The sequence below is a fragment of the Sorex fumeus genome, unplaced genomic scaffold (assembly GCF_029834395.1).
Source record: "Sorex fumeus unplaced genomic scaffold, SorFum_2.1 ptg000019l, whole genome shotgun sequence".
NCBI lineage: Eukaryota > Metazoa > Chordata > Mammalia > Eulipotyphla > Soricidae > Sorex > Sorex fumeus.
Window position 1 is genome coordinate 13,422,607 of NW_026606076.1, and position 26,132 is coordinate 13,448,738.

The 26,132-nt window shown below is 60.1% G+C and overlaps 2 protein-coding genes across 3 annotated transcripts in view; one reads left to right on the forward strand and one right to left on the reverse strand.

Annotated features, from left to right (window-relative positions):
* PIP5K1C (phosphatidylinositol-4-phosphate 5-kinase type 1 gamma) overlaps window positions 1-5,243 on the reverse strand; it is a 37,974-nt gene extending 32,731 nt beyond the window's left edge. Inside the window, exon 1 of one of the 2 annotated variants that reach the window (XR_008792260.1) lies at window positions 5,049-5,243. Coding sequence is in view for 1 of the 2 variants with exons in the window: in XM_056112759.1 (XP_055968734.1) it covers window positions 5,049-5,145 (97 nt within the window). In the remaining variant the exon portion in view is untranslated. The remainder of the gene's footprint in view (window positions 1-5,048) is intronic. The other variant, XM_056112759.1, reaches the window with a different exon arrangement.
* Window positions 5,244-13,391: 8,148 nt separating this feature from the next.
* TJP3 (tight junction protein 3) overlaps window positions 13,392-26,132 on the forward strand; it is a 33,823-nt gene continuing 21,082 nt past the window's right edge. The window contains exon 1 of the mRNA XM_056113078.1: window positions 13,392-13,480. The gene's annotated coding sequence lies outside the window, so the exon portion shown is untranslated. The remainder of the gene's footprint in view (window positions 13,481-26,132) is intronic.

The following is a 26,132-nucleotide window of genomic DNA, read 5'->3' on the forward strand; positions in this document are numbered from 1 at the left end:
CTGGTTCTATCCCTGCCTCCCCAGGGATTCCCCACCACCACCACCAGAAGTGATCCCTGAGGACAGAGCCAAGAGTCCACCCAGGTGTGACCCAAAAACCGAAACCAAAACCAAGTGAACCTCCAGCCTGACACTGGACCTTGGGGAGAGAAGGGCCCAGAGGAGGGGCTCGAGGTTGGGGGCTCAGGGCGCCAATGATGCGGCTGAGTCCTGCCACTACCACTCACGCCCAGCTCCGACCCAGACCCACAGAACCATGTGGAAGCAAGCACGCCCCCAACCTGCCCAAGCAGGGACCGCGCAGAGACACCCCCTGGCCCCCGCCACTGAGGACACCGCAGCCGGGGAACCTTCCAGAAGCCAATGGGCTCCCCAGTCCCAACCTCCCCCTCCCTCACCCCAATCCCAGAACTTTAGCGCCACAAAGGTGCTCTCACTGAGTGCCCACCTGGCATCCCCTAGATTGCCCCAAGAGGGCTAGTGGGCAAACACCCCCAGACACATACATCCCAATGTCCTCCAGGACCTGCAGGCCTCTTCCTGCCCTCCCTTACTTCCTCCCACATCAGGCTATCACAGGACCTTTGCATGTGCCTGCCCTGGGCCCACCTCCGCCTCGCTCCTTGGGAGGCAGTTCCGTCACCTCATGTGTTGTGGGTGTCCTGCTTCTGTGCCTGTGGTGGGGCTCACCCCCAGAAGACAGACAGACAGACAGACACACACACACACACACACACGCACGCACACACGCACACGCGTGTGTGCTTGGCATGACACAGTGGCCTGGCCCCGCCCAGCCCCCAGGCCCTGCTGGGCCACTTCCCCAAAGGCGCCTGGGTCTGACAAGGGCACCATGGTGACCCAATGCTGTGGTTCCTGCCCACCCGTCCCCAAATCCTCATCAAGCCCCCAAATTTCCACCCCGTGGGCCCAGGGACCCTAAGTCCTCCAGGGAACCCTGAGGGTGTGACTGATCCCCGCAGACAGTTGCCACCCCCCTGCCCCCAGGTTCAGATGGTGGCGGGTAGGGGATCTCCAGGGTGGGGCCCACAGCTGGTCAGGAGACACGCGGCAGTAGGCCAGGGCCCATGGGTGTCCCTGGGCCCTGCGCCCCCACAGCTGCTTGTCAGTGGGTTCTGCCTGACCCCAGAGCAATGCACACCCCGGGTCCATCGGGTAGGGTCTGGGTCTGCTGTCTGAGACATAGTGTGGGCACCCCAGGCCATGCCACCTTGCTTCCTCATCCTGCAGAAAGATCGGAAGGCCTCAGTTCCGCTCCCCCTCCCAGTCCCCACCTGCCGCCTATCACTCATGGGGTCCTGGTCCCCAGCACACTCACTGCTAGTGCCCTCACACCACTGCAACCCCCAGATCACAGGGGTGGGGACTGTGGTCCTGCCCCAGGGCCTTTGCACCTGCTGCCCTGGTCTGCCTCAAGGCCACACCCTTTCACTTCACTCTACAGCTCTGGCTGGGGACAGCGTAGTCTCCCTCCCTGCTGAGGCCCGGGGAAGAGTGGGGGACAGAGGGCCACAGCCCAGAAAGCTCAGTGACAGATCCAGGACAGAGCCACTTGTCTTGTCACTTCTATCCTGACCCCAGCTCCCAGCTCTGAACGCCCCGCCCCCTTGCACAGCTCCGGCTGCCGGAAGAAGCAGGCACACAGTCCCCCAGAAGCGCACCCTGCAGCAGTGACAAAGGTACGGCCCCAGGCCAGGAGCCCTGAGGGGACAACAGGTGAGGAACTCCATCACCTCACATCACCACCTGGGTCAAGGGGATGTCCCAGAGGGCAGCCCCACCTGCCCCTCCAGGCCCACTCCAGGCAGTGCTGGGATCCCTTGGGGAAGTTGCTCAGGAGGGCTGAGGACGTCAGTGCAGCCAGCAGAGCCCTGTCATGTGGTTAAGTGCTAGGTGACAGGGAAGGGCAGGACAGGGGATGGAGGAGGGTGCAGCAAGGCAGAAGGGTCGGGGAAGGGGGCCCCAGGGATCCACAAGAAGCAGTAGAGCAGGGACCGTGCAAAGGCCCTGGGGCAGGGAGAAGCAGGCAGGTGGGAGGTCCTGATTGGCGAGGGAGAAAAACGAGGAGGCAGGGCAAGGTAGGTGAGAGACCGTGATTGGAGAGGAAAGGACAAAGAGGGAGGAGTCACGCAAACGGAGGCCCTGATTGGAGGGGATAGACAGAGAGGGAGGGGGCCGGCCAAGTGGGAGGCTCTGATCAGAGGGGGTAGACAGGGAGGAAGGGGCCAGGCAAATGGAAGGCTCTGATTGGAGGGGGTAGACAGGGAGGGAGGAGCCAGGATAGTGAGAGGCTCTGATTGGAGGACGTAGATAGGGAGGGAGGGGCAAGGCAAATGAGAGGCTCTGATTGGAGGGGGTAGGAAGAGAGGGCGGGGCCAGGCAAGTGGGGGACTCTGATTGGAGAGGGTACACGCAGAGGGAGGGGCCAGGCAAATGAGAGGCTCTGATTGAAGGGAGTAGACAGGAGGAAGGGGCCAGGCCCAGATCTGGGTGGGGGGGTCTCTGGCCGACTGTGGGTGGAGGGAAGGCCCCGCGCCAGCTTTTCGGGGAACCTTCTGGGCCAAGCTGCGGGAAGGACTAGCCTGGGAGGAGGCTGGACGGGAGAGGAGCTGGACCAGGTGGTGGCTGAGGAGTGAGGTGGGCGGGCAGCGCCCGTTCTGGAGAAGAAACAGTGACATCCCTGCCACCAGATCCCATGGAGGAGGGGCGGGCTGGCAGCCTCCTGCAAGAAGGGGCAGGAGGGAAGTGGGGGGAAGGACAGGGGAGAAGGGACAGGAGGGAAGGGCCAGGGAAGAAGGGGTGGGGGGGAAGGCGCAGAAGGAAAGAATCGGTGGGTGGGGGGAGGCCAGGGTGAAGGGGGGAGGGGAGGGTCTCAGAAGGACCCCCGCCCCGCAAACCCCTCACTTCCTTGCTCCTTCCCTGCAAGGAGCCCAGCACCTGTGCTCCCCAGATCCCCTGACCAGCACCCCACCTGCCCCGCGAGAACCTGGGAGCCTTTCTACTTCCTGTGGGTCACACACACCTGACGTTTCTCAGGGGCTATTCCGGGGGGGGGTCACACTGGGTCACTCCTGGAGGTTCTGGACCCCACGTGGGGAATTTAGCCCCGCTAGCCCCTGCTCTGTCCCCAGGGCGTGTGTCAGCACCCAAGTCCCCAGTCGCCACCCCCGCCCCCACCCGCAGCCCTGACAGCTACAGGCATCTCCAAGCTCCTGAGGACCTGTCAGAGCCACCACTGGTAGCGTTGTCCCCACCCCAACCCACAAGCCCCAGAGCAGAATCCAACGCAGCCACAGTCACTCACGGCTCAGTGTCCAAGACACCTCCCCAGGGAACCCCCAAGCCCCCGCCTCACCCAACTCGGGTTGGGTAAGCGAGCTTCACTGCCCTCAAGAGCCAGGGGGGAAACTGAGGCAGGCATTTGCCTGGAAGGCCATTTGGTGCCTGTGTCTCACTCGGGTCTGTGCGAGGAATGACGGGTAATACCCAGAGTCTGGGGAAAACAGGCGGATTCCAGACTCTTCCAGACTCTTCCAGACAAGACTCAAAGGAGGAGAGGAAGAGAGGGAGAGAGGGCTGCGGGCGGGGCCCAGCCAGGCTCCATCCCCTGCACCACAGGGTCACCCCAGCACCACCAGAAGGTGACCCCCAACCGCCCCCAACAAAAAGGAACGACCGACTGTTGAAGGGAGCGATTCCCAACGGGTCGGGACAGGGTGCAGGCGTGGACTCCAGGTGGAGGTGGGGTCGGTACCCCCCAAAGGGGAGCAGTGAGGAGACCGAGAACCCTGGCAGGCTGCAGCCCCAGGTGGGGTCCACCAGCAGGAAAAGAGGAGGGGGACAGTCCCGGCAAACTTCCCACACCTGCGGCCACCCGCTCTGGGCAGGGGAGGCTCCAGCCCGGGCCAGGCTGTCCCTTCTGGCTCCGACTGTCCCCAGCCAGCTCACCGCGCCCCACTGCACCCGGCAGTCCAGTCGGCGCGGGGTCCCGGGCAGCCGGCGCTGACCTGGCCAGGGCGGAGGGAGGAGGGGACAGCAGCAGAAACCGAGGTGGGGGGCGGGGTCGGCGGAGGAAGCCTGAACCCCTCTCGGAGCCGGCTGGCACCAGCACGGTGGGCAGCAGCCGGTCAGCGGCCAGGCCAGGCGGTGCCAGATGGCAGCGGGAAGGCGCATCCTCCTCCTCCTCCTCCTCCGCCCTCTCCGGTCCCCACCCGCGCCCGCTAACCGAGGAGGCTTCCGGGGGGCTCCAGGCCGGGGGCCCGGGTGGGTGGCTGCGCCCTCGCCGCCAGCCAGGATGCTGGGGGGCCGCGAGGACCGCGGGGCGCCGGAAGTGTCCCGCTCGTGACCGCGGCCCCACGCCAACCCCCCCAAGGCAGGGCCCGGGTCGGAGCGAGCCCCCCCACTGCTCCCCGCACCTGCCCGGGCGCCCCGCGGAGAGAGGGGGCGCCTGCCACCGGCCCCCCCAACCCCACCGCAAGGGACCCGGCGCTCCCGGCACCCACCCGGGAGCGAGCGCGGCCCTGCCCGCCTGCTGTCAAAGGGGAAACTGAGGCCTGGGCCCCGGGATCCCCCCTCGTCCCCCCCCCACATACACACAGAGAACGCGACCCACATTGCAAAGACAACTCCCCACCCCCGCCCCCCGCCAGCCTTTCCTACACGGTCGGGGGGAAGGGGGTGGGAAGGGGCGAGGCCGGGGCAGTTGGTTGCTCGGAGAAGGGGGTGGGGGGCACGTCCCGGAAAGGGCTCGGCCCCCCGGCACGATCCCGCGCACCGGCGCGGAGCGAGCAGCCCCCCGACCTCCCCCGCGACGCACCCTCGGACGCCGTGCGGCCAGCGCGCAGGCCCCCCGCACTGGGCAGCCGCGCCGGCCCGGGGCACCCCACCGCACCCCACGCGCGCCGCGCGGGCCCCCGCCCCCGCGGGCCGCGACCCCCCTGCACGCCCGGGCGGGTCCACTGCGTCCCCCGGGCGTGCGGGCGGGGGGATGCCGGCCGGTCCATCCGGGAGCCCCAGCGGCCCGTTACCTGCCGCCGCCGCCCCGCTCTCCGCCGCCCAGGCCGCCTGCGAGGTCACGACGCCCGCCTCGGCGCTCTCCGCCTCGTCCGACACCTCCAGCTCCATGGCCGCGCGCGGAACGGACAGCGCGGCCGGTGGACGCGGGACCCGAAGCCCAGCGCGGCCGCGCGGCTGAACAACAACCAGCCGCGGCCCGAGGGCGGAGGGCGGGCCAGGGGCGGGGCCAGACGGGCCCTGCGTCATCGCGCAGCGCGCGCTCCGGCAATCCGGGCCGGTGGGCCGGAGCGGGGGGCGGGTCCCGGCGGGCCGGGGGCGGGGCCTGGCGTCCTTGCGCGCCGCCAATCCGGGCTCGAGGGCGGGCGCGGGGAGGCGCGGCCCGGCGGGTCTGGGCGGGGCCGAGCGTCCCTGCGCGCCGCCAATCCGGGCTCGAGGGCGGGAACGGGGCGGGGCCCTGTGGGCCGGGACTAAGGCTACGTCACTGCGCCTCTCCGGAATGGCCAATCAGAACTCGGAGGCGAGGCCCAAGAGGGAGCCGCCCCCGCGGACTCCGCGCGCGCCCCCTGAAGCTCATAAGTGGAAGTGTCGCTTCTTTCTCTTGGAACACCGCTCTCCCAAATATTAGATGGAAATAGCGGCGTGAAGAGACTATTTATGAAAAAAAAAAGGAAAAGAGAACCCCGAGGAATAGCTTTAGAGGTTGTAGCACATACTTTGCAAGCCTGGGTTTGCTCCGTGGTGGTTTGCATGGTCGGCCAAAGCAAGCCCCAGAACCCGCAGATATGACCCCCCACACCAGAAAAAATTATAATATGTATTAAAGTCTATCTTTCTTGTAATGTATAACTATAATATTAATAATGGGTCAGGGAGATAGTACTGCGGTTAGAGCAGACGCCTAATCCCGATGGATTCAGTTCCAGCCATGCTGGTCCTCTGGGTAAGGGACAGAATGTGGCCCCGGCGCCCCAGCGCCCCCTCATCAGACCCTTGCACTGAACTTCCTACCAAGGTGGACTGAGAATCACAGGTGGTTGGGGGCTGGAGCGATAGTACAGCGGGTAGGACATTTATTTGCCTTGCCAACCCGAGTTCGATTCCCAGCATCCCATATGGTCCCCTGAGCACCGCCAGCTGTAATGGGTGAAAGTAACACCCCTTCCCTGCCTCCAGCTATGCTTACAAATTATGTTTATAAACAATCAGAATTTATGAATTTGTTTTACTGAATTCATTTTATTGGGCTGGAGAGACAGTACAGCGGGTAAGGCTTTTGCCTTGCATATGGCCTGCTAAGGATAGATCCCAGCATCCCTCACGGTCCCCTGAGCCCTGCCAGGAATGATCTCTGAGCAGAGAGCCAGGCGTATGCCCTGAACACTGCCAGATGTGGTTCCAAAGCCAAGGAAATAAATAAAACTAAAGTAAATTTAATAAAATAATTTTGTTATGCACAATATTTTAACTATAATACTAATTTTAATTATAAAATATAGCATTGTTAGGTAATGTTTTATGATGATTCAATACAATTACAATGTATCTGGGTCACAGAGATAGTACAGAAGGTAGGACCCTTACTTGGCAAGAGGTCAACCAAGGTTCAATCCCGGGCACACTCCAGAGGGTTTTCTAAGCCAACCAGGAGTGATCCCTGACCACAGGGCCAAAAGCAAGCTCTGAGCACAGCAGAGTGTGGACCCCTAAAAGTTATAATGTATCTATATATAATTACATATGATGCAATGTAATAAAATGCTCAATATATTTAGTTAAAATTTTTGATACACTGGTTAAACTGATTAATGAGAGTCAAAGAGATAGTACAGTGGCTAAGGAATTCACCTAGCACGCGGTTCATCCAGGTTTGATTTCCCAGCACCCCAGAAGATCCAATCCATTGAGCACCACCAGCAGTAATCCTTGAGCACAGAGCCAGGAGTCAGACCTGAGCACCGCTGTGTGTGACTCCAAAACAAGAACATAAAACAAGCAGTCACTCAGTGAAAAATTACTAAATAAAAGGCAATGTGGGGGCTGGAGCGATAGCACAGCTGACAGACATAGCAGGTAGATAGAACACGGCTGACCCGAATTCAATTCCCAACATCCCATAGGGTCCCCCGAGAACTGCCAGGAGTAATTTCTGAGTGCAGAGCCAGGAGTAACCCCTCTGCATTGCTGGGTGTGACCCAAAGAGCAAAAAGAAAAAGGGCAATATGACATGATTAGAAATAGAAACATTTCTAGGGTGTAGGGCAGAGCCATAGTACAGCAGGGAGGGTGCTTGCCTTGCACACGGCCACCCTGGGTTCAATCCCTGACCTCACCGGGAGTGATCTCTGAGCACAGAGCCAGGAATAAGCTCCAAGCACTGTCCAGTGTGGCCCCAAAACAAAACAAAAAGAAATATTGCGGTATGGAACTGGAGTGACCGCATGATAGCACAGCAGGGAGGGCATTTGCCTTGCACATGGCCAACCTAGGTTCGATTCCCGACACCCTATAGGGTCCCCTGAGCCCGCCAGGAATGACCCCTGAGCGCAGAGCCAGGCGCAAGCCAGCCCTGAGCACTGCTGGCTGTGGCCCTCAAACAAACTAAACTAAATTGAGGAGTATAATAAGTTTGTCAGTCAGAACGATGGTCTGAAATGCTGGCCTTGGCACTCAGAACTCTGCATGAACTATCTCCATGAATTTGAGATTTTTTTGCCTGGCTTGCGTACTTACTTTTCCACTGCCGTGCTATTTCCAGCCCTGGCATGGAGCCCCGACACTAGAGGGCATAAATACTTGATGACATTGATTAACCCAACGGGAACCAATCGCCATTCTTCATGCGAGAAAGCGGCACTCCGCGCTCCGGGCCGTTGGCTCAGTGGCATAAAGGACTGGGGTTTGGGACAGGAGGTGACCAGCAGGATGAACATGTGCTGTGTGCACAGGAGATCTGAGTTCAATCCCTGTGACCGCCCCCCCATCCCCACCAGGAGCGTCTCCAGGAGTGACTGAACACAGAATGTGGAGTTGCCCCCAACAAGGACAGCCCCGAAATCAAACCCGGTTTTCACAGAGCAGTGTAAGGAGAATGACTGACTTAATACTGATCTCTGGGGCTGGAGCAATAAGACAGCGGGAGGGCATTTGCCTTGTATGCAGCCAACCCAGGTTCGACCCCCGGCATCCCGTAGGGTCCCCCAGGCACTGCCAGGTGTGATCCCTGAGCACAGAGTCAAGAGTCAGCCCTGAGCATCACCCAGGTGTGGCTCAAAAACAAAACAAAATACAAGCTGAGTTTCTTCTCTCTCTCTCTCTCTCTCTCTCTCTCTCTCCCTCCGACTTTCTCTGTTTTCTGGGGCCACTCCTGGAGTTGCTCAGGACTTACTCGTGGCTCTGTGCTCACTCCTGACCGCTACTAATGGGGTGTTGGGGATAGAACCCATGTCCTGGCCAGAGAGATAGTACGGTGGAAAGGGCACTTGCCTTGCACGCAGCCAAGCCAAGTTTGATCGCTGACACCCATATGGTCCCCTGAGTCCCACCTGGAAAGATTCCTGAGTGCAGAGCCAGGAGTGACCCCGGAGTATTTGTCAGGTGTGGCCCCAGCCCTAACCCCCCCTCAAAAAAAACAAACCAACAACAACAGGAAAGAGACAAAACCCCAAGGCTGACCACATCCAAGGCAGGCAAACACCTCCCACGCTGTACTGTCTCTTAGGCTTCGAACCTTTAAAAATTTAAAACAGGGCCTGGAGCAAGAGTACGGTGGGGAGGGCATTTGCCTTGTACACGGCCAACCGGGGTTCAATTCCCAGTATTCCATATGGTCCCCCGAGCAATGCCAGGAGTTCCTGAGTGCAGAGCCAGGAGTAGCCCCTGTGCAACATCGGGTGTGACCCAAAAAGCAATAAATAAATGAATAAAAATGAAAAAAAAAAAACATTTTAAAGGGCTGGAGCGATAGCACAGCGGGTAGGGCGTCTGCTTTGCATGCAGCCAACATGGCCGACCCGAGTTTGATTCCTCCGCCCCTCTCGAGAGCCCAGCAAGCTACCGGGAGTATTCGATATGCCAGACACAGTAACAACAAAGTCTCCAATGGAGACGTTACTGGGCCCGCTCGAGCATATCGATGATCAACGGGAGGGCCTTTACTTTACTTACTTTAAAGGAGGAAACGGGGGCCTGGAGGTGGTGCCAAGGACTGGCGTGGGACTTTTGCCAGGGATCATCCTGGGTCACCCGCAGAGGTGCCTCAGCCCCCCTCCCCAAGTCGTCCCCCCCTTGCCCCCAAAAACACAAAGACACGAAGGGAATGGGAGGAAGTGCCCAGGAGGTTTTGCAGGACAGGGAGATTTATTTGGGGGCCTCCTCAGCGTCTTGGAGGCCCTCAAGCTACACCTGGGAGAACTCGGAAGGCCACGAGCTTCTCGGGTCCCTGTGCCTGCTGGACACGAGCCCCCAGCGCCTGCAGGTTTTCGTCCCCTGGATCCGCGTGCCTGTCCCCAGCTCCCAGCATCCCAGGGAGATGCGGGGGTGGGGGAGGGGGGGCGCCGCCGACTGGGTCCTGGACTCCGGCGTCCCCTGCTGTCCAGAGAGGGGATTACAAGAGACTCTGGGTTCTGTAAGACGGGGACACTTGCTGTCTTTCCCCCTCCTCGGTTCCACTCACTCATTGATTCGTTCACTCCTTCATTCATCCACTCACTCCCTCATCCATTCATTCATTCACTCGCTCATGCACTGACCCATTCACTCAGTCCTTTATTTGTTCCTTCCTTCATCACATATCATCAATCACTCAATTTTTTGGGGGGGTCACACCCAGCAGTGCTCAGAAGTTACTCCTGGCTCTGCACTCAGGGATGACTCCTAGCGGGGTTTGGGGGACCCTATGGGGTGCTGGAGATCTAACCCGGGTTGGGCAAAGCAAGCACTCTGCCCACTGTTCTGTTGCTTCAGCTCCACTCATTCATTTTTCATGCATTCATTCATTCATTCGTTCACTCATTCATTCATTTGTTTATTTATTCATTCACTCATTCATGCCACCAATATTTCTTGAAAACTCGCCACATACCAGCAACAGTTCTAGTCTGGAGGATACAGGATTCAGCAAAACACTTTTCCTCTCTACCGCGTCCCCACCAGCCCCGACACCCGAGTAATCTCAGGGTAGCAATTTTAGAGAAGAGACAGACAAGATAGGAGGTGATTACAGCAAGAAATACTCTGTCATCGGGGCCAGAGCCAGAATACAGCAGAGAGGGCATTTGCCTTGAGGCTGACCCAGGTTTGATCCCCAGCACCCCACCAGGGTCCCCTGAGCACCACCAGGAGTGGTTCCTGAGTGCAGAGCTACAGTCAGTCCCAAGCATCGCTGGGAGTGACCCAAAAAGGCCCTCAAGAAAGAAAAAAATACTTTGAAAAAGCTCCAGGTGCAAAAAGCCGCGGGGGTGATGAGATGGCTGGAACGGAGGCAGAGTATGCTCTGCGTGTGGGAGCCTGTCCTGCCACGTGGGGATCCCCAAGCACAGCTAGGTGTGGGTCTCCCCAAATGGGGGGTCAGATGGGGAAGGAAAGGTAGGGCTGGACCCATAGCACAGCAAAGAGGGCATTTGCCTTGTAGGCAGGTCACCTGGGTCAGATCCCCAGCATCCTGTAGGGTGCATCCTGAGCACTGCCAGGAGGGATTCCTGAGTCCAGAGCCGGGCAGAAGCCCTGAGCACTGAGTACATCTTGAGCACTGCTGGGTGTGGCCCCCAAGCACACAGAAGACAAAAAGCAAGACAGGAGGGCTGGAGCGATAGCACAGCGGGTAGGGCATTTGCCTTGCACCCAGCTGACCCAAGTTCAATCCCGGGCATCCCATATGGTCCCCCCGAGCATTGCCAGGAGTTAATTCCTGAGTGCAGAGCCAAGAGTAACCCCTGACCACCATTGCTAAGTGGGACCCAAAAAGGAAAAAAAAAAGAAAAAGCAAGCTAGGTGAGACCTGGTCATCACCCCTCCTGTGGCTGCCTGGAGAGCTCATCACCAATGAGGTCAAAGGTAAAATGTAGCCCACATTTTCCAACTACGCTGCACACCAGAAATCAAATCTAACTCAAAGACCAGAGGCCAGAGAGATAGCGCCCGGGGGTGGGGGGGAGGAGGCAGGTGCCCATCTACAGCCAACTCCAGCACCATCTTCCTTCCCACAGACGACATACACCCCCAATGAGGCACCCCTGAGTACTGTCGGGTGGGACCCAAACCACCCCCCCACAAAAATGAACACACCAGCTAAGCCGCGGCAGTGCTCCTGGCTCTGCACTCAGGGGTCACTGCGGGTCGGTTGGGTTTGGGGTACGGGGGAATAGAACCCTGGTCTGTCCCGTGGAAGGCCAGCACCTTAAGGGCTGTTCTAGGGTCCCGCCCCCACAATAACAAAGTGTCTAAAAAACAGGAAGGAAAGAGATAATGCTCCAGGAACAAGAATATAGAAAACCAGGGGCTGGGCAATAGAGCAGCAAGGAGGGTGCTGCAGCCTTGTACACGGCTGGTCCAAGGGTTGGCTCCCCACATCCCAGAGGGTCCCTCGAGCACGTCCTGGGCACAGAGGCAGGAATCAGCTCTGTCCATCACCCAGTGTGACGACGCCAAAACAAAAACAGATGACAAAAAAAAGAACAGAATTGGAGGCTGCAGTGATAGCACAGCGGGGAGGGCATTTGCCTTGCACGTGGCTAACCTGGGTTCGATTCCCGGCATCCCATAGGGTCCCCTGAGCACTTCCAGGAGTTAATTCCTGAGTCCATGAGCCAAGAGTAACCCCTGCGCATTGCTGGGTGTGACCTAAAAACCAAAAATACAAAACAAAACAAGAACAGAATAAAGGAAGGGTTCGAGCAATAGTGCAGTGGGGATGGGGCTAGCCTTGCATGTGGCCGACCCTGGGTCGATCCTTGGGTCGGCCTGAGCACCATCAGGAGGAATTCCTGAATGCAGAACCAGGAGTAACCCCTGAGTGTTGACAGGTGTCAACCAAACCAAACCAAAATTAATATGATTTTTTTTCTTTTTTGGGTCACACCCCACGATGCACAGGGGTTACTCCTGGCTCTTCACTCAGGAATTACTCCTGGTGGTGCTCGGGGGACCTTACAGGATGCTGGGAATCGAACCCGGATTGGCCGCATGTAAGGCAAACGCCCTACCCTACCCGCTGCGCTATCACTCCAGCCCCAATATGATATTTTTAAATAAAAAAAAGACAAATCAAAATAAAATAAAATGTAAAATTATAAAGAATTATATAAAATAAAAAAATTGAAAACACTCAAGGGGTCCATGAGTGGCCCAGGGCTGGAGGCGGCTTTCCACACAGGAGGCCCAAGGTCTGATCCCCTGAGCACTGCCAGGAGTGAGCACTGAGCAGGGAGTATCCCCAGAGCACTAGTAGGTGTCCAAAAACTAACCCCCCCAACTTATATTTATATAAAGAGACCAAAGGAGGAGTGGAGCGATAGTACAGCAGGTAGGGTCTTTACCTTGCACGCGGCCGACCCGGGTTCAATTCCCAGCATCCCGTAGGGTCCCCCGAGCACTGCCAGGAGTAACTCCTGAGTGCAGAGCCAGGAGGAACCCCTGTGCATCGCCGGGTGTGACCCAAAAAGCGAGAAAAAAAATAAAAAGAGACCAGAGCAATCGGACAGCAGGGAGGGCACTGGACTTGCATGCGGCCGACCCGGCTTCGATCTCCACACTCCCACAGAGTCTGCCAAGCCATGCCAGGAATGATCCCTAGGCACTACCGGGTGTGGGCCCCCAAATCTAACTTAATTAATTAATTCACTGAAAACTAATAAAACAATGGCTCAGCCGGCAGGGTGTTGGCTTGATGCCTGAGCTCTGCCTTAACGGCATCTGGACCTGGTGGAACCCCCGGGCTGTGCCCCCAACAGTAAAAAGCCCAGGGGCAGGGAAGAGGTTCAAAGGGCTGAGTGCAGCTTTGCACGGGGAACCCCAAGTCCTGGCACCTCCGCTCCTGGGCACTGACCAGAACCAGTTCCTGGGAAACCCCACCCCCCTAAAAAAAAAAAAAACAGAAAAAGAAAAAATGCCAGGTTGGTGGGGGGTGCCCTGAGCAGGCCTTGCACACTCTCTGGCTCCTGTGCAGGTGGATGGAGGGAACTGGACCGGGCCTGCGTGCAGCCGGGCACGCAGGGGTTAAGGCCAGCGGGCCCACGTGGGGACAACCTTGCGACAGGAGCCTGCTGGCCGCGCCCTCTGCCCTGCCCCTCGTGGGCGCTCCCGCCAGTTCCTGCACCCTCCCGGGACCTGCCCAAGGGAGCAGTCGTGGGGCCCCGTGGGGCCCTCCCACCACCAAGTTTCGGGGCTCCCCTCCGCCCCCCAGGCCAGGTGGGCCCCCCACCCAGGATCCTCGCAGGCTCCGACACAGGTGAGATGCGCCCCCGCCCGCCCCCCCCCACCACCAACGGCCCGTCCAGCGTCCAAGTCGTTGTCGTGGGCCTGGCCTGGGGCGCGGGTGCCCTGCCCCACACCCCAACTCCACTGCGGGGGTCCCTGGATCCCCACCCACCCCCCAGCCCCCAGCTCCGGGAAGCAGGAAGCTGCCCCGTGCGTGGGCATCTGACATAGTTTCTAAGGGATTATCTGCGGGCACCACGGCCCTGGCCGCCTTCCCAGACGCCAGCGACTCTGAGCTGAAAGGTGCATTGTGGGCCCGGGCGCGGGGGGCCAGGGGCGCGGGGGACCCCAGGGCGCACAGGCCGGTCTGATCCTCCTCTGCAGGACCCGGGGCCCGGGCGGGGTGCCCAGGGCGGCTGGCGCGGCCGGAACCTCTGAAGCAGGCTCTGATTTCCATGCACCTGCTCCCCCCCCCCACCCCGGGGTGTGTGTGTGGAAGGGGGGGCTAACCGCAGCACCCCGAGAACCGGGTAGTCTTTCCTGCTGAGCCCCCACTGGGCCAGGGCCAGGCCGGGAGGGGCGAGAGCCTGTCCCCCACTCTCCCGACGGTGGGGGGGGTGGTCCACAGCGGACAGGGGACTGCGGAAGAGGGAACCCCAGTTCCTGGGAGGGGGGCGGTGGGGACGGTCTGGGGGTTCAGAGCCTTTTTTTCTGGGTCACCGGCTCCCCCCAAATGCCAGCGAGCGCTCTGGCCAGCCAAGTGTCCGGTTGCACACTTGACTCTCTTTGTCCAGGAAACAGTGCCTGTGGCGTGGGCCCTGGGCGCAGGTGGGCAGAACCTGCCTTGGGCGTCTGGGGGGGTCCCCTCCCCGCAGGGGGGGGCGGCTTATGGGTCAGACCCACCCTGTCTGGGACAGTCCGGGCTCCCAGTTCTCCTCCGCGGCCCCCCGTTTGATTTAGAGGGAATTTCAGTTCGCCGGCACCTGTGAGTGAGTCTGAGGGGTACAGGTGTGGGGGGGGTGGCGGGCGAGGGTTTCCTTAGCAGAACAGGGGACTCAGACTTCCGGTCGGAGGGGTGTGTGGGGATGCTGCCGTTTCACCCCCCTGGGAGATCAGAATCACCTCCCCAAAGCTAGCTGGTCCCCATTGCCTCCCGGCTCTGCCAGGTGCTCAGAGAGGGTCATCAGCGGCCTGGAGCTGCACAGCACTGCTGGCTGCTCAGCCCACAGGATGGAAAGGTAAGAGTGCTGAGGCTGCGGGGAGGGCTGGAGTCTCCTCCATCCACACCCCATGGGCGGCATCTCCTAGAGAGCCCCCCCCCCAGACAGCCCCGCGGCCCTGAGCCTGGGGAAAGTCCACGGGCCGGCTGGCGTGTGAGCCCCGCACTTCCTGCAGGGCTGGCCGGGAGCCAGGAGGTCTGTTTGCAGAGGGTGGCGGGACACCTTTGGAATGGGCCCGGTTAACACCAGGCACAGCTGGGAGGAGGGGTGACCCCGGCCGGCAGCCTTGAGGCAGCACCTACTGTGTGCAGGGCTGGGGGCTGCTCTGGGCCCCAGGACTCAGCAGGGAACCCCTGGGAGACTGAGACGGGGACCTGGGTGCCAAGAGCCAGGCCAGGAGCCGGAGGCGTGAGGAGGAAGTGAATGGCATCAGAAATTGTGTCCTGGGTTGGTTTTTTTTCCCTTTCAGTTCCTCCCTGTCTAGCTCTTCCCGTTTTTGTGTTTGTTGAGTTTTTGGTTTTGGTTTGGTTCAGGGGCCCCACCCGGCAGTGCTCAGGGCTGACTCCTGGCGCTGTGCTCAGGGGACCCTAGGTGGTGCCCGGGGTCGAACCCGGTTTCAGCTGTGTGCAAGGCCAGGGCCCTCCCTGCTGTCCTATCTCTCAGGTCCAGTTTTTTTTTTTTGTTGTTCTGTTTTGGGTTTTTTTCTCTTTTTTTGGGTCACACCTGACGATGCACAGGGGTTCCTCCTGGCTCTGCACTCAGGAATGACTCCTGGCGGTGCTCGGGGGACCCTATGGGATGCTGGGAATCGAACCTGGTTTGGCCGCGTGCAAGGAAAGCGCCCTACCCGCTGTGCTATTGACTCAGGCCCCTGTTTTGGGGTTTTTTTTTGTGGGTCACACTGGTGATGCTCAGGGTTCACTCCTGGCTCTGCACTCAGAAGTCACTCCTGGCGGTGCTCAGGAGACCCGATGGGATGCTGGGGATCAAGCTGGGGTCGGCTCCATGCAGGGTCCTATTGCTCCTGTCCTGGTCTCTTTCGTTTGTTTGTCTTTATTTTTTTTTGGGGGGGGGTCACACACGGCCGTGCTCAAGGCTGACTCCTGTCTCTGAACTCAGGGATCACTCCTGGCGGGGTTTGGGGGACTGCATGCAAGGCCAGCACGCCCTGCCTTCTGTCTCGTCACTCAGGTCCTATTTATTGGCTCTTCATTTGGGGTCACACATGGGGGGGGGCTGCTCCCAGCAGTGCCTGGTGAGGCCTGACGTGCTGGGATCAAATCTCCCATCTGTCCACGCAGCCCGTAGGTTATCTCTTCCCTTGGGTGCAGCTGCCCGGCCTCTCGGTGGGGTTCACCCAGACCCATGCACATGTTCGGGGGCAAACTTGGGGCTCCAGGGGCCCCCAGGGCAGAACTCACGGGAGGCGCTGGGTCTGCGCATGTCCCAGGCTTGTGTTGTACCAAGGATCAGATTCAGGCCGAGCAATATGTGATGTTTACCAGGCGCGGCTCGAAGCCACAGGGATATTCTCTGAGCCCTGAGGATGATGTTTTCTTTTGGGGGGTTTGGGGCCTGCTCCCCTAGCCAGGCTGGGGGTCCGAAAGTCACTCCCTGCAATACTCAGCTAACTGGGGCAGTGCAGGGTCTACCCATGCAACACTCTGCGCCCAGCCCAACAAATTACCTTGCACGGGGGGCGACCAGGGTTGTTTGACTTCCCGGCACCCCGCAGGGTCCCCCAAGATTCCTCTAGGAGTGATGCCCGAGCACGGAACCGGGAGTCAGCTCAGCCCTGAACACCAGCCAGGTGTGGTCCAATTGCAAAAAAAAAAAAAGGAAACAAAAACGAAACGAAAAGAAACAGCTGGCGAGAGGTGGGGGGTGGAATTTTCCAGTTCAGAGGGGCCAGGGCGGGTGCGTGGAGGAGGGGGCGCGGGGGCGCGGGGGCGCGGGGAAGGGGCGAGGGGCGGGGCAGGACCGAGCCCGCGGCGCGTGGGAAACTGGGCCGCGCTCGCCCCCTGCTGGCCACCGCGGGTAGCGCGGCCTGGGGGCGGGAGCCAGGGTTTAGGGGGTCGTCGGGGGCGCGGTCCACGCTTCTTCTGGGGGCGCTTTCCTGGATTCCAGAGCCGGCTTTATGGATCTAGGGGAACCCCGGCAAGGGCGTGGGGCGGATGAGCCAGCAGTGGAAGCAGAGGACGGGAAGGCGAAAGAGACTCGGGTCAGATTCTGGGTGGAGCCGCTTCTGGAATGTGGCACTGGGCGGTCAGGGGCACCCAAGGGACAGCACTTTGTTTGCGGGGGGAATGGACGGGGACGGCGAAGAAGAAGAGGATAGAATCTTCTAGAAGGTTGGAGGTGGGCTGCAGGTGGAGGGGGTTTGCAGACAAGTCCCCCCTCCCAACCACCCCTCCACCCCACTCCATCCCACCCCTGTGCCCCATTCCTGGACACGGCGAGGGACACGAATCCCAGGCCCGCTGCTTCCCCTTGCCTCAGTTTCCCCTTCTGAGCCACTCAGGTCTTGCTTACCCCCAGAGCAGTGATGGTTGGGGAGGGCTTCATAGAGCTTTTGCTCTCTATTTTTCCCTTTTTGGGTCACACCGGCCATGCTCAGGGGTTACTCCTGGCTCTGCACTCAGGAATCACTCCTGGCAGTGCTCGGGGGACCCTATGGGATGTTGGGAATCGAACCCGGGTCGGCTGCGCGCAAGGCAAATGCCCTCCCCGCTGTGCTATCGCTCCAGCTCCGAGATTTTGCGCTTAAGGGGAGAGAAACTCTCAGGAGAGAAATGGGCGGTGAATTATGGGGTCCCAGGCTGACAGGGACCACCCTCAGAAATCATAACAAGGTTCTATGATTATGTGCAAGGCCTGGGATAGGGAGTGCCCGCGCCCATACCCTTGCCCCCGCCTCCAGTCCCGTCTTCAGTCTAGTTCTGCACCTGTACCCCAAATTCTACCCTTCTGCTCCCCCCAAGTATAGACCCCATCCGGCGCCCCCACATTGCTGAGCCTGCCACTCACAGCACTGGCCTTTTTCCGAGCCTCAGGAGCGTCCCTGTAAGCTATTCATGCAGTTATTGAGCGCCAACTGCTTACACACACTGTGCTGTTGTAGGTGCTGAGACCAGGAAGAGAAAAAGAAACTTTTTACAGAAAGTCCCACCACTGGGTCTGGGGGTGGGGGTGGGGTGGGCTGAGCTCAGACTTCCGCATGCCGGTTCATCCACCCCGCCCCCGCCCCCAGGGCTGTATGACCTCAGAGAGCCACTGGGAGGACCCCCAAGCACAGAACTGGGAGCAGCCCCAGAACATCACAGATGTGGCGCCCAACCCAAACTAAAATGCACCAACGCACGAGCAGGGAAGAAGCAGGGACCTGAACTCAAGATCAGGCAGCAGTTTCCTGGTGCCCTTTGGGTTGGGTTGGGTTGGGTTTGGGCTCCACACCTGGCAGTGCTCAGGGCTGACTCCTGACTCTGAGCTCAGGGATCACGTCTCGTGGCGCTCAGGGGACTCCATGCAGTGCCAGGGATCAAAGCTGGGTGGGCTGTGTGCAAGGCAGGCGCCCTCCCCCCTGCCCTGTCTCTCCAGCCAGTTCCCTAGCACTTATTCCAAGCAGTACCTAGAGGCTCCAATTCTGCCCACAAACAATTCTGCACATCACAATCTGTCACTTGGGTGGGCTGAAGCCATAGCACAGCCGCTAGATTCTTGGCCTTGGATGGGGCTGACCCGGGGTCTATCCCAGGCACCCTCTTTTATTTTTGATTTTGTTTGGAGGGGGCACATCTAGGGATGCTCAGGGATTACTCCTGGCAGTGCTCGGGGACCATATGGGATGCCAGGGATCGAACCGAGGTTGGCCGCATGCAAGGCACGTCGTCTCCCCGGGGGATTATTTCTCCAGCACTTCTGCTTCCTATCTTGTCCCCCAATCCCTGCCAGGAATAATTCCCAAGTGCAGAGCCAGGAGTAAGCTCTGAGCACTACTGGGTGTGGCCTGTTCCTTTTTTACCCCTCCCGCCAAAAAAAAGAGACCCGGAAACCAACAAAGACATAAAAAACAAACCGAAACAATCTGTCAGTTGAAATAATATCACAAACTATTCCTTTCTCTTTTTGGGGGGGAGAGGGCATGCTTGGGCTAGGGCCCCATCCAGCAAGCTCTGTTCCTGGGTTTAAGCTCAGGAGTGACCCCTGGTCACTTGGTGGTGCTCGGGCCACCCTATGTGGTGTGGGGACTGGAATCCGTGTTGGCAGGTGCTTTACCCTGCATTCTCTCTCCAGCCTCACAGGTGATTCAGCAGGGCAGGTTCTCAGGCTGCAAAATACAAATGATTCTCACCCCGATTTGCAGTTTCCACCTCTTTCTCATTCACATTCTTATTTCTGTTGAAGTTCTCCTCCAAGTAGGTTAGCACTGTAGCACTGTCCTCCCCTTGCTCATCGATTTGCTCGAGCGGGCCCAGTAACGTCTCCATCGTGAGACTCGTTGTTACTGTGTCTGGCATGTCGAATACGTCACGGGGAGCTTGCCAGGCTCTACCGTGCGGGCGAGATACTCTCGGTAGCTTGCCGGGCTTCCAAGAGGGGCGGGAATAAAGTTTTTTTGGGGGGGAGGTCATACCCAGGAGTGCTCAGGACTTTTTTTTGGCTTTTGCTTTTTGGGTCACACCCAGCGATGCACAGGGTTACTCCTGACTCTGCACTCAGGAATTACTCCTGGCGGTGCTCAGAGGACCCTATGGGATGCTGGGAATCGAACCCGGGTCGGCCGCGTGCAAGGCAAACGCCCTGCCCGCTGTGCTATCTCTCCAGCCCCGAGTGCTCAGGATCACTCCTGGCGGGGCACTATCCTGTCCCTCTCGTTCTGAGCCGGCCTGGTTCTGCTCAGCAATACCCACCTGGGCCAGCTTCAATATCCTGCGTCCTGCGCTCCCTGAAGTGGCCACCAGACGACGCTGTTGGGCCCAGTTCTCCGCCCCCGCAGAACTCCAGGTCGGCCTCCCGGGGGAACAAAGCCCAGCGTCCATCAGAGCCTGCCGGACCTGCTCTGTGCGCTCCCTCCCCTCCCCCATCCTCCGGGCTCCTCAGACTAAGCCCTGTCCTGCCCCCGGGCCTTTGCACGTGTTGCTTCTTCTGGAAGGTTCTTCCCAGATGGGCCAGGCTCCTCCCTCCCCCTCCCTGCTGTCAGATCCCTCTCTCCGGCTCAGTTCTCAGCACCATCCTCAAGCTCAGTACAATTCTCGGGTCAGTTCTCAGCTCAGGCTCTCAGGGCCGTGCCTCAGGTTGAGTCTCACTGACGCTCCTGTCCCATCCTGTGTGTGCACAGTGGGCACTTTGTGTGTGCCAGCGCCCAGCCCAGGTGCCGGGTGCTCCAGGGCATTCCCGAGTTCCGGTCAGACCGGTGGGGCCACAGACCAACCCGCCGGACCCCCTGCAGCCCAGCCTAGCCGCGCCCCCGCTCCCCTGCCCCCACCCTCTCATTCACACCTCCAGGCTTCCATGCCTCCCGGAGACTGGGGGGAGGGGACCTCCATTCCCAGTACTTACCCAGCTCTGGGCCTCAGTTTCCCCACAGGCACGCAGAAAGTGGGGCAGCGTGGGGACTTGCAGGACTGTCCCAGCAGTCTCCCTTCCCCCGCCCCTCCAGCCGCGCTCCCCACACTGCCCCCTCCCGGCTGAAGTTGGCATTGCACGGTCACGGGCAAAGCTGGTCCCCATCCCGAAGTAGTTTCTTAGGATAAAGTCCCGTGCCTTTTTTTTTGGGGGGGTCCCACTCGGCGATGTTCAGGGGTTCCTCCTGGCTCTGCACTCAGGAATTACTCCTGTTGGTGCTCAGGGGACCATATGGGATGCCGGGAATCGAACCTGGGTCGGCCTGGTGGAAGGCAAACACCCTACCCGCTGTGCTATGGCTGCTCCAGCCCCAAGTCTCGTCCCTTTTGTACGTGCCAAGGGCTGGCTGACCTGGGGGGAAACTGATGCATGGACGGCTGCGCCGGGCATACATAGTCAGAGCCCAGGGTCAGTCGGGGAGCGGTGGAGTGGGCATCGATCAGAGAGCAGAGGGGTGCTGTGTCTTGGGCCAGTTGTCTTCTTTTTTTGTTTTTTCGCTTTTTGGGTCACACCCGGTGATGCACAGGGGTTCCTCCTGGCTCTGCAGTCAGGAATTACCCCTGGCGGTGCTCAGGCGACCATATGGGATGCTGGGAATCGAACCCAGATCGGCCGTGTGCAAGGCAAACGCCCTACCCGCTGTGCTATTGCTCCAGCCCCAGTTGTCTTCTTAGTGGGGCTTCAAGTGAACGTTCTTGTTTGGGGGCCACACCTGGCAAGTCAGGGCTGACTCCTGGCTCTGTGCTCAGCGATCACTCCTGGAGACCTCAGGGAACCCTCTAGGATGCTGGAGATCGGACCCAGGTCAGCCGCAGGTCAGGCAAGCACTCTCTCCACTGTCCTATCTCCTGTCCCTCAAGTGGACATTGTCCACCTCATTAAGATTGACACCTGGGGCTGGATCATTCTCTGGGGTACAGCAGTTCCTGGTGCTGCAGGGGATCCGTGGCATGCCCTGGGGACACATCACCCTACAGTTTGAGGTGTGGTGGTGGTGGAGCTGGGAGCAAATCCAAGCCAAAGGCAGAATTCAGTCTTGCCACCGTTCTTTATTTATTTATTTTTGGAGGAGAGCTTCAAAGATTTTGACGACATTGTTTTGCGATCTTGGCGAACTCCTAGCCAGCCTTCGAAACTCTAACTGGAATGCCCATTTCTTCCAGTTTCCACCAATCTCCCAATGTCCTCTCTGTCTCTCTTCTCTCCACCGGATGGGGCTGGGGGGTGTCTGTATCCAGCTTTGTCCCTTTTTGCTCTGGAGTCAGAGAGGCCTGGCAGGGGAACTGCTTGGCCCCGGCCCCGGGGCAGACTTTCTTCATAACAGGAAGGAATGTGAGGCTCAACCAGGTGGCTCACCTGCCCAGGCCGCTCCTGACTCACCCAGGTAGAGAGTTTCCAGGTCTTGCCCTTTCCTAGTCTTATCTTGAGCACCGCAGCCCCTGGGGCGAAGCCAAGAAGTTTGACCTTTATTCTCCCTGAGAGTCAAGAATGTGCCCAGCCTAAGCGGGTGTGTAGCCGGGTAAGGTCTCAGCAGATAGCTGTTCTGCATATTTTTATTTATTTTTGTTTTGTTTTTGGGAGCAGCCTCTGGAGGTGCTCAGGGGTAACTCCTGGCTCAGGGATCACTCCTGGCAGTGCCTGGAAGACCCTAGGGATGCTGAGGACAGAGCCAGGTCAGCGGCGCGCAAGGCAAACACTCCCTGCTCTACTCTCACTCCCGCTCAGGATCTGCATCTTAAGACAGTGATTGAATGTGACCAACTAGGATTTGATCCCCTGCATCCCCGGGACCCCAGTGGACAGCCCTAAGCACCACCAGGAGTGATTTCTGACTGCAGAGCCTGTAGTGAAGCATGAGTACTGCCTGGTACCCCCCCCCCACACACACACACACACACTCAATCCAAAACAAAAAACAAAGCCAGCCCCTGGGGCCAGAGTGATAGCACAGATAGGGTGCTAGCCTTGCAAGGGGCCAACTAGGGTTCCCCTAAGCCCTGCCAGGAATGATCCTTGAGCACAAAGCTGGGAATCAGCCCTGAGCATCTCTGAGTGCGGTTCCCCAAGACTAAGAGGGAAGGAAGAGGAAGGAAGGAAGGAAGGAAGGAAGGAAGGAAGGAAGGAAGGAAGGAAGGAAGGAAGGAAGGGGGGCTGGAGCGATAGCACAGCGGGTAGGCCGTTTGCCTTGCACGTGGCAGACCCGGGTTCGATTCCCAGTATCCCATAGGGTCCCCTGAGCACTGCCAGGGGTGATTCCTGAGCGCAGAGCCAGGAGTAACCCCTGTGTATTGTGACCCAAAAAGCAAAAAAAAAGGAAGGAAGGGAAAGAAAGAAAGAAAGAAAGAAAGAAAGAAAGAAAGAAAGAAAGAAAGAAAGAAAGAAAGAAAGAAAGAAAGAGGAAGGGAGGGAGGAAGGAAGGCAGGAAGGAAGGCAGGCCGGCAGAGAAAGAAAGAGGAGAGAGGGAGACAGAAAGGGAGGGGGGGAGAGGGAGAGGCAGGCCGGCCCCAGGCAGGCCCGGCCCCCGACCCTCTTCTGGCCGGCGCGGGGCTGGCTGCGGGCGGGGGGCGCGCGGGGCCGGGGCGTCGGAGCGCGCGGCGGGCGCGGTGGGGCCTGAGCGCGCGGGGCGCGGGGCGGTGCCGGCGGCGGGGCGGGGCCGCGGGGACTCGCGGGAGGAAGCCGGGCAGGTGCAGCGGCGGGGCCGAGCCCGCGCGCGCTCCGCCGCGACCCTCCCCAGGGCGGGGTCCGGCTGCCTGTTGGTGGGAGGGGGTCCCCCACCCCGGGGCGGGGGCGCTGGAGACCCCCCGGGGCGCACCATGGCGGTGAGATTTCAGGCGAGTAGCCCACCCTGGGCGGGGAGACCCGGGGTCGGGGATCGGGGGGGGGCTGGGACCCGCTTCTCTGCCTGCAGAACCGGTGGGGAAACTGAGGCCCAGAGGAGTGCCGGCTGCAGCGTGCCCGCCCGCTCCAGATGCCGCCTGGGACGCGCGCGCTCACTGGGCACCCCCCAAGTTCTCTGGTTCGAATCTGGTTCTGGTTCTGTCTGCATTCTCCTGCATCTCCCCCCCCCCCAGGTTTTCTCTCTCTCTCGGGGGCGCAGGTGCAGTGGGGGTCCCCCTCTCTGGAAAGGCCGGGGAAAGGGCAACCCACAGCCACGAGGGTCCGGGGCGCGCGGCGGGGACCCATCCCGGGGACGGGGGTGGCGCGCGGGGAGACGGCGGCTGGAGGGAGGAACCCGGCTCGGGACCCTCAGCCCGTGGCCCCCCGACGGCGCGGACGCCCCTGCGGACCCCGGCGCGCGGCGACCGGGACTTTCACTCCTCCCGCCGGGAGGGGAAACTGAGGCGGACGCGGCGGCGGACGTGTCACCCCCGAGCCACGCAGCCCCTGGGCTCCCCGCAAGCCCCCCTGGAGGGAGGTCGCGAGCCTGGACGGCCCCTCCCCCCCGCGCCGGCCCATTGTTCCGGCAGGTGGGGGGAGGGGAGGGGCCGAAACCGCCGCGCGCCACGTGCCCGGGGCGCCGGGACTGGGCACGGCCGGTCCCCGCTGGACACGCCTCTGCCCGTGTTTAAGGCCAGCGGGTGGCGAGGGCGTGGCCCGTGCAGGCCCCGTCCCCCGGAGCGCACCTGGGCCGAGCGGGGCGGGCCCGAGGGAGGGCAGGGAGAACTGGATCTTACCTGGTGGAGCCCTGGGCGGGCCGTTGGCCTTTGATTCCACCATTCATTCCATCCTCACACTCCCCGCCACCTGCCTGGACAGCGCCACGGGTGGGTCCCCTGGGGACTTCAGATTTGCTCAGCCCCAGATTGGTACCCCCCAAACTAGAAGTGCCGGGGTGGGGTGGGGAAGAGGGGAGGCATTTGGGACATCAGATCCCAATCATCAGGGCAGTAAGGGATGTGTTTGGGGGATTTTGATACACGCTGCTGGGAGGATGGGACCTTGAGGCTAAGGTTTCGAAGGGTGAGTAGGAGTTCTCCAGGCCTAGCAAAGGCTTGGGAAAAAGGACACACCAAGGAGACACCCCAAACTGACTTTGTGGTCCCAAGAGGAAAGATCAGAACTCACCAGCTGATCGATCATCAAACATGCTCATCTGCGATGCTTAGAAATGGCCTGAAGATCGAAAGACGAAACGAGGAGGGGTGAGGGGTGGCCGGTGAGATTCTCCTGGTGGGGCCGGAGACATCACGCAGGGTGGGCACTTGCCTTGTACATACCGAGGTTCGGTCCCTAGCACCAAGAATGGTCCCCTGAGCCCTGCCAGCAGTAACCTGTGAGTACAGCGGCAGGAGTTAATCCTGAGCACAGCTGGAGATGGACCAAAAGGAAATGGGGAAAGGATTGGCTTTAGGGCTTGAATGGCCGTGGACAACTCCAGGGAGGGCACTAGGGGCAGAGTCTCGGCTCCATCCCCAGTGCTCAGGGAGAGGGGACAGGTGGACTGGGGTGGCACGGGCCGGGAGACAGGTCTAAACTGGGCTGTCAGAGTGACCTCTTCTTGGAGGTGACATTGAGATGAAACCTGGACAGGGCAAGGGGGGTTAGGACCAGGATATCCATGGCAGGGAGGTCTGTCTCCTGGCACGGCTGCCCCACACCCTACCCACTCTCTATCCCACTTTTGGTTTCACAGAACGTAGGACCTGGGCCCTGGGATGAGGGGTGGGTGGAGGGCTGGGGGGTGGATGGGTGGATGGGTGAGTGGATCGGTGAATAGGTGGGTGGATGGATGGGTGGGTGGGTGGATGGATGGATGGGTGGATGAGTGGGTGGATGGGTGGGTGGGTGGATGGATGGATGGGTGGGTGGGTGGATGGATGGGTGGGTGGATGGATGGATGGGTGGGTGGATGGGTGGGTGGGTGGATGGATGGGTGGGTGGGTGGGTGGATGGATGGGTGGGTGGATGGATGGATGGGTGGATGGATGGGTGGGTGGATGGGTAGGTGGGTGGATGGATGGATGGATGGATGGGTGGGTGGATGGGTGGATGGGTGGATGAGTGGGTAGTTGGATGGGTGGATGGATGGGTGGATGGATGGGTGGGTGGTTGGATGGGTGGATGGATGGGTGGGTGGATGGGTGGATGGGTGAGTGGATCGGTGAATGGGTGGGTGGATGGATGGGTGGATGGGTGGGTGGATGGGTGGGTGGGTGGATGGATGGGTGGGTGGGTGGGTGGATGGATGGATGGGTGGATGGGTAGGTGGGTGGATGGATGGATGGATGGGTGGGTGGATGGGTGGATGGGTGGATGAGTGGGTAGTTGGATGGGTGGATGGATGGGTGGGTGGTTGGATGGGTGGGTGGATGGGTGGGTGGATGGATGGATGGGTGGATGGAAAGCTGGGTGGATGTGTGGTGAGTTGGCCACAGACACGGCTCAGAGGGCTGAATCCTAGGCTTTGCCTGCAGGATCCCTGGGTTCTACCCCAGCATCTCAAGATCCCTTGAGCATCTCCAGCAGTGACACCCCTCCCCTCCCCCACCCCACCCCCAACGGGAAACAAGCAATAAGCCAGAACAAAGGAGACCAGCTAAGCCCAGGTGGGGAGGCCTGTCCTCTGGAGCGTGGGGACCCTGGGGTGTGGCTCCACTAGGCCTGCAGTGTCCATGGAGAGCACACGCCAGCTAGAGCACGCCCGGACCACCTGCACCCCACCTCCCCAGGGGACCCCAGATCTCTGGGGACTGCTTGTTAATCTCAGGCCAGGAAAGCCAGACACCTGGGGGGAGGGACGCACTTTCCGCGGCACAAAAGCAGGGATGGAGGGTGGGTGCATGGATGAACCTCAAAAGAAGATGCTGTTTTGAAAATCAAAAGCAGGAGGGGTGGGGT